The 13473-nt window shown below is 26.2% G+C and overlaps 1 protein-coding gene and 2 pseudogenes across 1 annotated transcript; all 3 read right to left on the bottom strand.

Moving 5' to 3' along the window:
* Positions 1 to 526: 526 nt before the first annotated feature.
* On the bottom strand, positions 527 to 1172 carry LOC113558296 (annotated as a pseudogene).
* A 2487-nt stretch (positions 1173 to 3659) lies between these two features.
* Positions 3660 to 5726, bottom strand: LOC113558295. The gene is made up of 4 exons (XM_026963766.1): positions 5583 to 5726; positions 4760 to 5370; positions 4626 to 4702; positions 3660 to 3814 (listed from the first exon to the last, which is right to left on the bottom strand). Exons 1-4 carry the CDS (start codon positions 5724 to 5726, stop codon positions 3660 to 3662), a joined length of 987 nt encoding a protein of 328 aa, XP_026819567.1.
* Positions 5727 to 6964: 1238 nt separating this feature from the next.
* Positions 6965 to 9672, bottom strand: LOC113558294 (annotated as a pseudogene).
* Between the last annotated feature and the right edge of the window lie 3801 nt (positions 9673 to 13473).

Genomic DNA, 13473 nt, shown 5'->3' with positions numbered 1-13473 from the left:
AATATGAACATAAGACGTATAAGCAATATAAAATTTCTAATATTTTTGAAAAGTGGCGAAGAAACTGAGAAACTGATGTTATAGTATCGACAATTATAAATTTAGCAAATATCGTATTTCAAAAAGTTTTGCTAATGTTATTGTTGATAAATTCAAAAAAAAAATAACCAAAAATCCACTATCATAATTTATTAAAATCTTTTGAAGACGCAAGAAATCCTTTAATCGATGAGCAAAGTGACCTTCATTTGCATTTAATAAATTCTCAGTGATGAAAAAAACATAATTATGATATTTCAATTGAAACTACAATTCAATCGCATAATATAGTGTTCATATATAGTATATCATATTTAAGTGTTCGAGTATATACCCAAAGCAATAAATACATTTATATTATAAAAAAGAAATAAAAGAAGAATCAAAAAAGATAACAACGGTATGAGACAGTATATATAATCAATATTTAATCATTTGTCGATAAATTAAAAATTCATAAATTTATTTAAGTATAAAAAATAAATAGTTACTTAAATTGAAATAGTTTTACTGACATTACCTTTTCATGAACACGTGATGCAGCTATGACAATAGATAGAACCAGTATCACATTATATAGATTTAAAATTAATGGTAAATATTTAACTATAATATTAGTAGTATCGAAATCCATAATTAAAAAAATAAAAATCACCTATCATATCATAATAACTGAATATAAAGAATCCTTATAGCATTATTCCGTAACCTCTACTAAATATTCTTAAGAGGTCTGATAGTTCGGTATGTAACAGTCGTTTTTTACCCAGCGTCATTCCTGTTATGGAATGCGTCAATTCATTAGAAGTGGTTAGAAACCCGGGTAGTAGATATTTCCACGCATCATTCAACATTTGATATCTATACTCTAATTGTTTTAGGAAAAAATACGAGGACAAAATTGCTGAAATGTCTACAAAAAATTCCAATCGGATTAAATACATAACGATAGTAGACAAGTCCATATTCTTTGATGGCCAAAAGTGCAAAAGAAATATTGTAATTACAATATAATAAATCAACGTGAGAATGAAAATTATGTTCTAATAGACGTTCTTCAGTGAAAGCTGGCGAATCAACAAAAACATTGCAAGTGATATTAATTTTTGGTCGTACACAATTATACCATTCATCAACCTACAAAAAACATTAAGAAATCGATTATTTATTTTTTTTTTTTTACGTTGTATTGTTCACAACTATTATAAGCGTAAGTAGATAGTAAAATTAAAATGCATCATACAATATTTATTATTTTTATTCTTTTCACGTTAAATTTTATGTTAAAATTACAATAACCTTTTTGTTTTTTCGGACTATTTATCAGATAACAATATACATTTGTGATCATGGTTTCCTATTTTATGTGGTTATAATGCAAAAATGATGAGTAGTTCTATGGAGGCATTGCTTGTTGAGGTTCTGATCCAATTGAGTTCTATATCAATTATAAATAATCGACTACTACTCGTATTTTTTTCTCCTTGATAATAAATATACAAATTTTAAATACTCACCTCATACAGTGTAAAGTTTAGTTTAAGGTATTTAATCAGCAGAATGTGTATCTTATTTTATGTTGTACCCAATAAAAAATATTATTATAACAGTAAAACTAAAATGCATTATACATAGTCATTATTAAATTTATTTTCATGTATATTTTTTCAAGTACAATTTGTTTTTTAAAAAAAGTATTGAAATTAAAAACGAATTGTATTATTTATCTTACTGTATTATTTGTGTTTCTGATATTCTTGATGCAATGATAACTGTCCATACTTTGAATAATTGTAAAGAATTAATGAAATTAGAATATTTGTAGTATGAAAAATAGGATATTATTATTAACATGAACATCCGTTAAATTTCGAGACATCTATATACCGAGTCTGTACTTTTGATTAATAATCCATCCGCTTGTAAAATGACAGTTATGTTAATTATACCAATAAACTTGCACAAGTATAAAATAGTCCTTAAAATGTTACATAAAGAGTCTTCGTGTTAAGAAAATGGTTGTTTTTTGGATATTAAGCAAGAATGTGAAATAGCTGATATTCATAAACTATAAATATTTGTTATTTTAATGTAATCATAAATTCTATTATTCCGAACCGTTGAAATTAAATGAAAAATATATGAATGCAACAATTTCCTGGGGAATTTATTATTTATTTAGGTAGGTCAATAATCATTATAATGTCATAGTTAACAATACCGCCGATAACAGCTAGGTAAGTATTAAAGGACTATATTGAGATATTAGAAGTAGAAAACATAATGTATTCCATTTTATATTCCGAGTGCCTTTTTCATTAAATTATTCATACTGTTCTATAATGAAAGGACAGTAGTGACTTAAACGCTGCCTAATAATAGTTATAATAATAAATATTAAGAGAACTACAGAAGAAAGTACATGTACATTATTAATATAAGAAAAATAAAATCTAGTATTGATACATAGTGGTAATATTATACCAGACAAAACTGTACAAATGAAGGTAATAAAAACCAGCTTAAATGTTAAGAGTCGAGAATCTAGATAATTTACATTTGATAGTATATCGTATATTCGCAACTTTACAATATAAAATCAAACAATATACTTTCCGGACGCAACTATTGATTATAAAATTGGTATTTTTGGACTCAAGTAAATACTATAAATCAGGCACGTATACAAAAAAAATTACAGGGAAGGGGGGCTAAAAATTTAGCAATACAAATTTTGCCACAACATAATAAAACAATTTTTTCCTCGTTACTCGAAAATGTTTCGGTGGGGTGAGTGGGGGGGAGGGCTGAACCTCCACCACCCAGTATACGTACCTGCTATAAATTGAATGCTCCAATAAAGTTATTATTCGAATATAGGGAATATAATTAAGATGTAAAAGTTTGTATATAAGATATAACCGCCGTCTATATTTATTTATTTCAGCTAAATCAATTACAGTTACAAAGTTACTATAAATTACATTAATACACCTAACTAACATGTTTAACAACAACTAAGCTATAAGCTCGTATCTGGTATTCAGAGTTCATGGATATCATAACTCATTTACAGTAAAATAATTATATATACAATAACATAATAAAGTACTACATAATCAATTAAACATAAATAAAATTAAGTAAATAGATATTCTAGTAGGTACAAGATTAAAATCATAATAATTATACAACACAGCACGTATAGTTTACGTTTAAAATAAGGATAATGTTGGTGTAGATATATATGTAATTAATATTCGTATGATATACGTCAATAAAACGTGTATTATTAGGGTATTAGTATAAGGGGCTAGGACATCTCATTAATATAATAGTTGGTCGAACTTAAGACTATTTACATGTAAGAAAAATGAATACACGAATACATTAGGTTTAAAATACGTTGATGCATAATCGTATATTTCCGTGGAAAAATTGCATTTAATTAACGTCGATAATACGAGTATTTTTGGTAGGTCAAACTAATGTCGTTACATAAGAATTACATAATCTTGTGAAATGTTGGTGTATAAAATCACAATTTAAGGTGCTGGTGTGACGGATCTGTTAAGGAAACAAACTAATTCATTGCTATTAAAAAATAATATTTATCTAACTCAGGCAAGCGTCTCATGAAAAAGTAATGATTTTGCCACGTTCAGGTGAAATTTATTAGTATCACACACTCTATAGTTACTTATGTTATCAAGATCATACTTAAGTGGTTTGTTGTCAAGCGAAGTCTTTACAATACGGAATATTTGAGCATAAACTGAAACCCAATATATTTGATTTGACACAAATAATATGCTATACTAATGATGTGTAGAAAATTTGATCTAAAAATATTTAACATAATATTCAACGATATTCAGTAACTGGACTACTGAAGTGAATGGATGTCCAAATAAAAATTGAAGTAAAAAATGTATGGGAGCGATAACAATATTTTTTATATAATTATGACTACAATTCAATTGAATTAAGCCAATTTATTTATTATAAGATGTAAGTTAAAACAATATTATTAAAATTTTTTTACATTCCATTGTTTGAAATGCCAATGAACAAACAATATAGCATAATTTGGAAAATCGACTAATCGACATTTAACACGTTGACTGCCACAAGCCCGCCGGCGACCCAAGTGATGTCTTTTATTGTGAAGCTATTTGGGTCGCCGGCGACCTAAATCATATTATTAATGTGACGCCACTTGGGTCGCCGGCTGCCAAATTTAACATCAACATTAATTGTATCTAATTCTTTACGGCTTGGAGAGAATAATTTTTAGATAGTACCATGGCGTAGACAAGACGATTTTGATCATTTTAAAAAAAAAAACAATAAAATCCTTCAACTTTAATACATTTATATTTTATACAAAAAAATGTAATATTTGAATATATAAGTGTAGTAAACAGTAGTATAAAACGTTAAAATTAAAATTAAAAAAACAAAGAGGTACCCTGTGTAAATTGATAAAAAAAAATTCACTTTATATTACTTAAAAATAAAATTGTATACAAAAACGTAACAAAATTTTATTCATACATTTTGTTTTTTTAAATGGTTTTGAAAACATTGTATGCAAACCGATGGTTTCGATGGGCAAAGACTGCAAAAGGTTGTTACTTTCTTAGCCTTGTTCAAAGCTTCCCTAGAAATAATATATTAAAAATTTATATTAATTTAAAAAAAATTATTTTGAACTCACTTGTATCCTAGTTCATTCGAAAATTTTGTATAGCATTCAATACACCTTTTTCTTTTTTTTCTGTTTCTTGAACATTTTTCTTCTGTCTCTTCGAGTTTATGTTTTATTATTTGTCGTCTTTGAAATCTATTTTCAAGAGGTTGTTCAGAATTTGAAACACGTAAAGATGTAGGTTTTAATTCAAGGAGTTTATCTACAAGCACTTCACGAAATTTATGTATAGTGAGTTTATTTCGAAAATTTTGTTCATTATACATAATTTGAGCATTTACTACAAATGTATTTAAAATTATCTCAGTTGCTACCTTGTGATACCACCGAACACTCTTTCTCATAGGAGTGCAGTACGACGCTAACTGATCCGATAAATCTATTCCTGCTTTTCCAGCATTATAGAATAATATGATATCTGGTTTTAATATATCTTCTTGATTCCTATTTTTCTTCCCTGTGTTTGTCATATTTAATTGATGTCGCGTTGAAAGTAAGTGAATGTCACGTTTATCTTTAAATTTAGATACTACAATACCAGAATTATTTTCCAGACCAACAAATTCCCCTTTTTTCAATTTTTTTTCAATCACTGTTTTTGGTAAAAAACGTCTATTTTTCTAAGAATTCCAACCAAATGAGTGTCTTGCCTTAAAAGTGTTTCCGCTAGTGGAACAGACGTATAAAAATTATCAGTGACAATAGTACGTCCTTCGTTCAGATAATTTTCACACAAAGAAGTTACTATTGTTTCACTCAACGCTTCTCCGGGTTTTGATTGTTTTCCTTCGTATATAATAATTTTATACGTGTATCCATTAGTCCCACATACTTTGAAAAATTTTACGCCATATTTATGTGTTTTATTTGGGATATACTGCCGAAATTTGAGTCTGCCTCGAAAAGGTATCATAGATTCATCTACCGCGATTATTTCTCCAGGTTTATTTATATTTTTTACTAAATCATTTGCCATATTAAGTAATTTTCTTACTTTGTATAGGCGATCGGTTTTGTCAGCAGTCTCATTGTCCTCAAAATGCCAAAACCTAAGAATGAGTTCAAATTATTCCGACTCATAATTTTGGTGCAACACCATTTTTATAACGTTCAGCTTTGCTCCAATAGTCAGCTATTGAAGTCATTTTTACGAGTCCCATCCACATCAAAAGTCCCATAAATTTTTCCATATCATTTTTGTTTATTGGTTGCCAAAATGAAAATCTACTACCACGTGTAATTGTTTGAGTATTTAAAAATTGTTGAGCGTTTCTATTTGTTTCAATGACCATTAACTCAATTATATTGTCAGTTAAAAACAATTTAAAATAATCCATAGGTCCAATATCTTCGTCTAAAATGACTAATGGCCCCGAATTTCCCGTAAAGTTAAAATTTTTTTGATTAGTACCTGTTACTGTATTCCAATTTGATTGGCTATTGTTAGATATTGGTAAAATTTGATTCTCTATTGATCCTCATCATCTGACGACTCTTGAGAATCGCTATTATTTTCATTTTCAACACAATATATCGGATCACTATCATTATCGTCAAAACTGTCACTAGAAAAATTGTCAGAATCATCTAATGCATTATTAATCATGCGTTCATCCATTATGATATTATGTTAACAATTGTTACGTAAAATAAAGCAAAAATTATAATAAAATTCAGAACTTGATAATCACGAGAAGTTCACACTTCTTATTCCAGACGAATACTAAAAGATAATTAACATATAACGTGTAAAATAAATATTATTATTATCTTAACCAATAAAAAACAAATTATTGTATCTAATTCTAGCACGAGACAGCGGGCGACCCAAGTGGCTTGTACGAAATATTACATTTTTGGCAGGCCGCTTGCCAGCCTGCGACCCAAGACTTTTTTTTTTTTCATAATATTATCTACGATTAACTGATTCTAAATATATCAATTTTATTAAAATCTAACAACTGGATCTATTTTTATACATGTAAACATTATCGACATACGATGTAAAAATAGTATAGCCTGACACGCGCTGATACGACTTGGGTCGCCGGCGGGCTTGTGGCAGTCAACGTGTTAAAATGACCTTCAATACCAATATGCTGTTTTCTCAGTGATGATAAACATATTTATATTTACATCTGAAAAAGAACTTGAAATTACTCAGATTTGTTCAACACTTTTTAAGGGATGGAATATTTTCATTTGCTTTTTTATTCACCTGTTTAAAGCAGACAGTCCTAATCCTGTTAAAATGATTTTTCGTCATAGATAACAAAAATATATGTTCGCAATTAGATTGTAGGCTTACATTTTAATAGTTATTATTATATAACTTATTTTTTGTAAAAACTTAGATATGTCATTCTTTAATTGCAACATTAATGGATGTCCTTTCAGTTCTATAATTGTAACTAACCGGTTATAATTAATATAAGTATCTGTAAATAATTGAATTTAAACAAATTAAAAAATATATAAATATATATAATAATAATTACACAATAATTTGTATTTATGAAGGTTTCCACCGTTTTCCGACAAAGTAACCCTTGCATCTCAGTATGACCGATTTCGGTCAAAATAAAAAAAAAAAAATTATATTGTTTTAGATATTTTTTGAAAGCCCCTATAAACTTAAATTTATCAAATATCGTAATGATACATTTATAGGCGCCTAATCGTGAGTCATAGATATTGATGGTATATAATTTTAGATATCTTAAATCTTGATACAGATTGCTGGTTTATATCTGATACATAGGTATGGTATGACATAAGTTATAGTATTGTGATTGTGTAAAGTTCATAGAATTAGAGTTTAAAAATCACTGATTTAATTTATTATGGGTAGTAGAAATTATTGGTTAAGCGAAAAATGTATACATTAAATTCTAAAAAAATAATATTATATGAAAAGTACAAAAATCACGTTAGATTTCCACATCTCGGCGAATGTCATTTTGAACGAATTCTTCATTTCTTATTTATTAAAATTATAATATTACATTATTTACATTGTGTGAATGGTTAATTTATAATTGATATTTTACAATATTTTCTGATCTGTACTTTATTTACTGAATTCTAAACCCATGTAAAAATTGAGGGAGTTTTCATAATAACTAACGATTCCGCTCGTGATTTAATAATAATAATAGCAACACGACGATATAATTGATACAAGAGATTCTCAAAACATATCTAAAATAATTTATTATTTTTTTTTTAGCAACAATTAATCGATTACTGATATAACGAGTTTTAAATTTATATTGAAAATTCCAAAAGCTGTGATTTCACTTGATTCAAGAACTGTTATTTGATTCATAAACAATTTAACCTAATATAAACATTTATAATTGGTGTTGAGAATTGTGATAGCAAATTAATAATATTATATTATCTTTAATGTTCATTAATGCTCTCAATGACGAAGCTACTATAACCTACTACATAATAGGTATATATAGTTTAAATCTGTAGGCTAATTTTAATTTTTATTATAGACATAGAACCATCAATAATTAAATATAAAAAAATAGTATGATAATGAATTATAACATTCATTATAATGAAAATTTTAATTCTTAAATGCATTGCATTAAGCAAACATCGTCCTCCGCTTCCGATACGTGATAAATTACATAATATTATTTACTTGTATTTTAAGGTTTGCCGATAACTTAGAAATCCTGATCAATCGTAAATTTGATATCATCTTCCGTTTCTGTAAATATTTAATAAATCATTATGATATAAATCAATCTTTTAATATAAAAGAATATTCAATGTATGATACAATGATTGTTTTTTAATTATTGTAAAATAAAAGTATTAAATATTAATACTTTATAAAAAAAACTTGTTAACTATTATTTATATGAAAAATAATTGAGAAAAGAAATTGTATTCTTTAATTTAATTATTTTATTTTTTACTTGCATCAATATTAACGAAATGAAATGGGCTGTGAATGCCATATAATAAAATGCCTGTAAATATTTAATTATTAGCTGGATTATTATTTAACGGAGTAAATATATCACAGTTAAAAATCAATGTTCACATTTTGACTATGATTTATGTCATCAACTTTAACAACTCCAGTATATACTAAAGCAAAATTTAAACTGATAAAATAATTTAAAAATAAAAGAAGAGCTATCATATAAGATAAAAAAGGCCAACAGTACATTATTAAATTATCTATATTGGATTATAATGTTATATTATTGTATAATAAATTTAATTAAGTTAGGTTTAGCTAGTTACTTTAATTAAAATATTTTTACTGACGTTACCTTGTCATGGACACGTGATGCAGCAATTATGATGGATAAATCAATATGATATTCTTTAGTTGGGAAAAAAATATTATACAATTTATGATGATAATATCAAAATTATATATTTCTATTTTTACAGAAACAATAATTAAATAATACAAATGAGTAGTATATCAATATACGTGAATAAAAAGTATCCTAATAGTATTTGTCCGTAACCCTCACTGAATATTCTTAGCAAGTTCAATAGTCAGCGTGTAACACCGAAGTTATCCAGCGTCATTTCTGTTATGGAATGTGTCAATTCACCAGGAGTAGATAGAAACCCGGGTAGAAGATATTTCCATGAATGATTTAACATTTCGAATCTATACTCCAATTGTTGAAGGAAAAAATACGAAGAAAACATTACTGAAACTTCCACGAAGAACTCTAACCGAATAAAATAAATAGCAATAGTAGTAATGTTCACGGTCTTCGTGGAATTGAGTTTAGAAACATTGCAGTTATTATATATAATATATGGACGTGAAAATGAAATTATGTTCCAATAGTTTTCCTTCGGTGAAAATTGATGATCAACAAAACCCTTGGAAGTGATGTTAGTTTTTGATCGTACTCGATTACACCATTCATCACCTACAAAAATTAATATGAAAAAGTAGATTTTTTCACATAGGGTTAGGCACAATAGCTAATATGGTAATAAAATCAAATACATCATATAATATTATTTATTTTATTTTATTTTTAATGAAATCGATTGTCTCGTTATGTGCATTGAATAATGTATTTTATTAGTGTAGTAAAACCTGTATACAACGGACAAAAATAATTGTCCGTTATAGACAGGTGTCCGTTGTAGACTGGTTTCAGTGTTTTAAAAGTAAAATTAATCTAAAAACATATTTGTTGAATGAAAAATGAAAAATGTTGTACGTATATCATATCATTGAACATTGTACATATTATTATAATCTTAATAATTAATATTTTTTTATCATTATAATATTAAACATATGACTTATTAATTTAATTTTAAGTTTTCTTAAAAAATGATGGAAATATACCTCTGGATAAATCTCAACTTTATAAATTAAATAGGTACGCGCAATTAACGTTATCATAATCGGTCGTAATCGGTGTTTTCAAGTTAATACCTAATTGCACTCCTTATTGACATTGTTTTGTAGTTTGTACATACATATGATATTACATTTGGTTTTGAACTAGGACCTGTTTCGGTTGTTATTGAACCTACTTTATAAACTCATGCAAAAATGCTTTTATGGGTACTAAATGCAGAAACGAAATATTCGATAAGTACTCATAAATAAATACTTGTTTCAATAATGCAGTTATAATTCAATTAATCTAAACCAATGAAATAATTGAAAAATAAATGATTACAACATGCCATGAGAAATTATTATTTATGAACGTAAGTCAATAATCATTATTATTCACAGTCGACAAATAATAATTTATTATTATGTAAAATAATGTAATAATTGAAATACTGCGTAATAACAAAATTATAAAGGATTGTACATAATAAACATGCGGAATTTAACGATTTCACTGCAATTTAATTTTTTGAAAGCCATATTTAAAAATTTGACGTTTTTATAATATGAAAAGGTATTCGATCATTATTTTCTGACGATCGAATATAAAATTCTAAATATGTAATTTAGAAAACTTTATGTCATTAGTGATTAAATTAAATAAGATAGGTGTATTATAAGATTCTTGAGAAACACCACAAGTTACCTACAAATATTCCAACAAAAATACATATTGTTTTCTGTCAGGAATATTGGAGACTAGTGAACGATAAAAGTTTTTAAAATCTTAACGATATTATTCGATTACAAATGTATTCTGATAAATTATTCAAAAACCTTTTGAAAATTTATATGTCGACGAATATGATCTTTTAAAATATGGTGATTAACAATAATATTTTTAAATAATTAATGAATTATTGTAGATCCAAAAATGTTGAATATTTTGAATAACCCAAATAATTGAAATTTGACAAAAGTTTGGTACTTTGCTAATATCGCCGTCTTTGGAAATTGACGATTGATAACTAACCTTATATTCCTTCAGAAATATATGATTAAGGTTTATTAAATATGTTTAATGTGGGAATAGTTAGAGTAGATTAACATTAAATAAAAAATAAAAGTAATGTTTTGTCAGGTCTTACATATGTTTTTGAATTTAAGAGATTCAGTTTTTCATAAACATTACTCGTGTTTAACACTATTAAAAATGTTAAATTAATAGATTTAAAAAAAAAATATTTGATATTTCTTTTTTGTTAGAAAAATATACATCGTTGTACGACTTAGATCCGAAGAGAGTAGACTTTAATCGGTATTTAAGAACTTGCAAAATAGTTTTGAATTTTTAGCTGAGGAGCCTTAATTGTTGGAAATAAAGTTATATTAACCAAATTTGTTTTGCTTCGTATAAAAAAAGCACGTATACTCGTAAAAATGATTGTAATTAAATTATTTTGGCGATCGTTTGTATATTATATGAGTTATCTTTGACTTAAATATTAGTGATAGTTTGGCATGCAAACATTTTATAATAATTACAATTTATAAAGTCGTATATGTGTCCCTTATAATTTATCAAAGCTAACACGAAAAGATAATTTAATGAACAGGGCTGGATGATACATGTGATCTTACCTTATTAACCATGTTTCTGATATTCTTGATGCAATAATCACTGACCATAATTTGAATACATATATTACATGAACAAAATCAGTATTTATGTATAAATTGTGGGTGAATATTATTAATAAAATCATTCGTGAAATTTCAAGACATTTATACATTAAGTCTGTACTTTGGATTAATAATCCATCATATTGTAATACGTAAGACATGTTAATGATTCCAATCAATTTGCACAAGTATAAAATTATCTTTAAATTTGTTTTATAAACAGTCGTCATTTTAAGAGAATTATTTTTTGCACATTAAAATACGACCAAACAAAATACTCAATTGTCGTAAATAAATATTTGTTTCTATTATATAATTATATAAATTAAATTATAGTCTAAACCATTGAAATAATTGAAAATTAAATCAATTCTATTATATCACGAAGAATTATTATTTATTTAGGTAATTCAAATTTCAAATACTCTGACAAAGTTTATGTTAGATATTTGTATTCGAATTAATTCGGTTAGTAATAATAACACACATTGACATGTTTATGTTCAAGTCTGCTATTTTTCCTTGACTATTATTATTAGTATGTTTTGGCTATTATTTATATTTCACATTGTGATGAAATTTTTGGCAGTACAAACTTATTAGACGTCTAGTTTTAAAGAATCCATATTCAATCAAGCAACTAGTTTTTTTTTTTTTGAAAGTAATGTACATATACTATACTTCATACTTGCTTCCACTTACAAAGCAAAAAATACATAAATTTACATAAAATATATTATAATGATATGGCTGTATGGTGTTATGTTTATCGCTATTCGCTATATATATCATTATAATTTAATGGATAATTTAAAGATAGTGATGTTTGAGTAACTAGCATCGGGCACATGTAAACTCTGCCACAAGTTCTTTTTTTTTTTTAGTGAAAAATCTGTCAAGATAAAAATAGGTTACATTGACTTCATGTCAACTCCGTCAGAAAGGAAAATCAGGTAACAGTATAAAACGTATTATCTATAATAAAATTTATTATTAATAATAAAAAAAATTTATTATTTGTATAATAATGATTTTACACCTTGAATAATAGTTAGCTATGCGTAATATGCAACCAAATATGTACCAAAACTAAAAATAATAAGAATAATAATTGTCTGAACAAATCAATGTCTCAAAACTGGCTTAACGTTATATTGTAACATCAAATAATCATAATCAATAATAAATTAATTATATTACAAAAAAATGTTTAGCATGTACACTGGTGGATTTAAAAGGAGGTACCTAACAGTATTAATATGTATCGATTTCAGAAAATGCTTATGATTATCAAAATAATATTTAACTAAAATTATTTAATATATAAAAATATTATTTGTGTTTTAAGGGGCCGCCACAGCAAACATTACTTACTCTATCTGTCTTCCACATAATATAATATAAGAACAAAGATATTCCTTTTCCCACGATCACGACTCCCTAGTTTCAGTTTAGGGCAAAGGCACCTAGTATGTATTATATATTTAAATAAAGAAGAATGTTATATGCGCTTTGACAGTATAGATTTTAATATTTACATTTTTGAACTAGTTATGGTGGCTAAAAATAATCCAAATTATTTCAAATGTTAAACATTCTTATTATTTATAAAAAAAATGTAAAATTAAAAACCTATCCGGCCAAACCACAGGAAATATTCGTTTTATAAAATGTTTTGTAAGTGCCT

This window comes from Rhopalosiphum maidis, chromosome 3 (assembly GCF_003676215.2).
Source record: "Rhopalosiphum maidis isolate BTI-1 chromosome 3, ASM367621v3, whole genome shotgun sequence".
NCBI classification, from domain to species: domain Eukaryota; kingdom Metazoa; phylum Arthropoda; class Insecta; order Hemiptera; family Aphididae; genus Rhopalosiphum; species Rhopalosiphum maidis.
The sequence above is the reverse complement of the archived record's forward strand: the minus strand, read 5'-3'. Positions and strand labels throughout refer to the sequence as shown.

Excerpts from the sequence above, each read along its gene's own strand:
- LOC113558295 (XM_026963766.1), bottom strand. The coding sequence starts at position 5,726 with ATGGCAAATGATTTAGTAAAAAATATAAATAAACCTGGAGAAATAATC. Across the intron at positions 5,371-5,582 it reads ATGGCGTAAAATTTTTCAAA|AAAAATAGACGTTTTTTACC; the intron begins GTATGTGGGACT and ends TGGAATTCTTAG. Across the intron at positions 3,815-4,625 it reads ACCATCGGTTTGCATACAAT|TTTATGCTCAAATATTCCGT; the intron begins GTTTTCAAAACC and ends ATTGGGTTTCAG.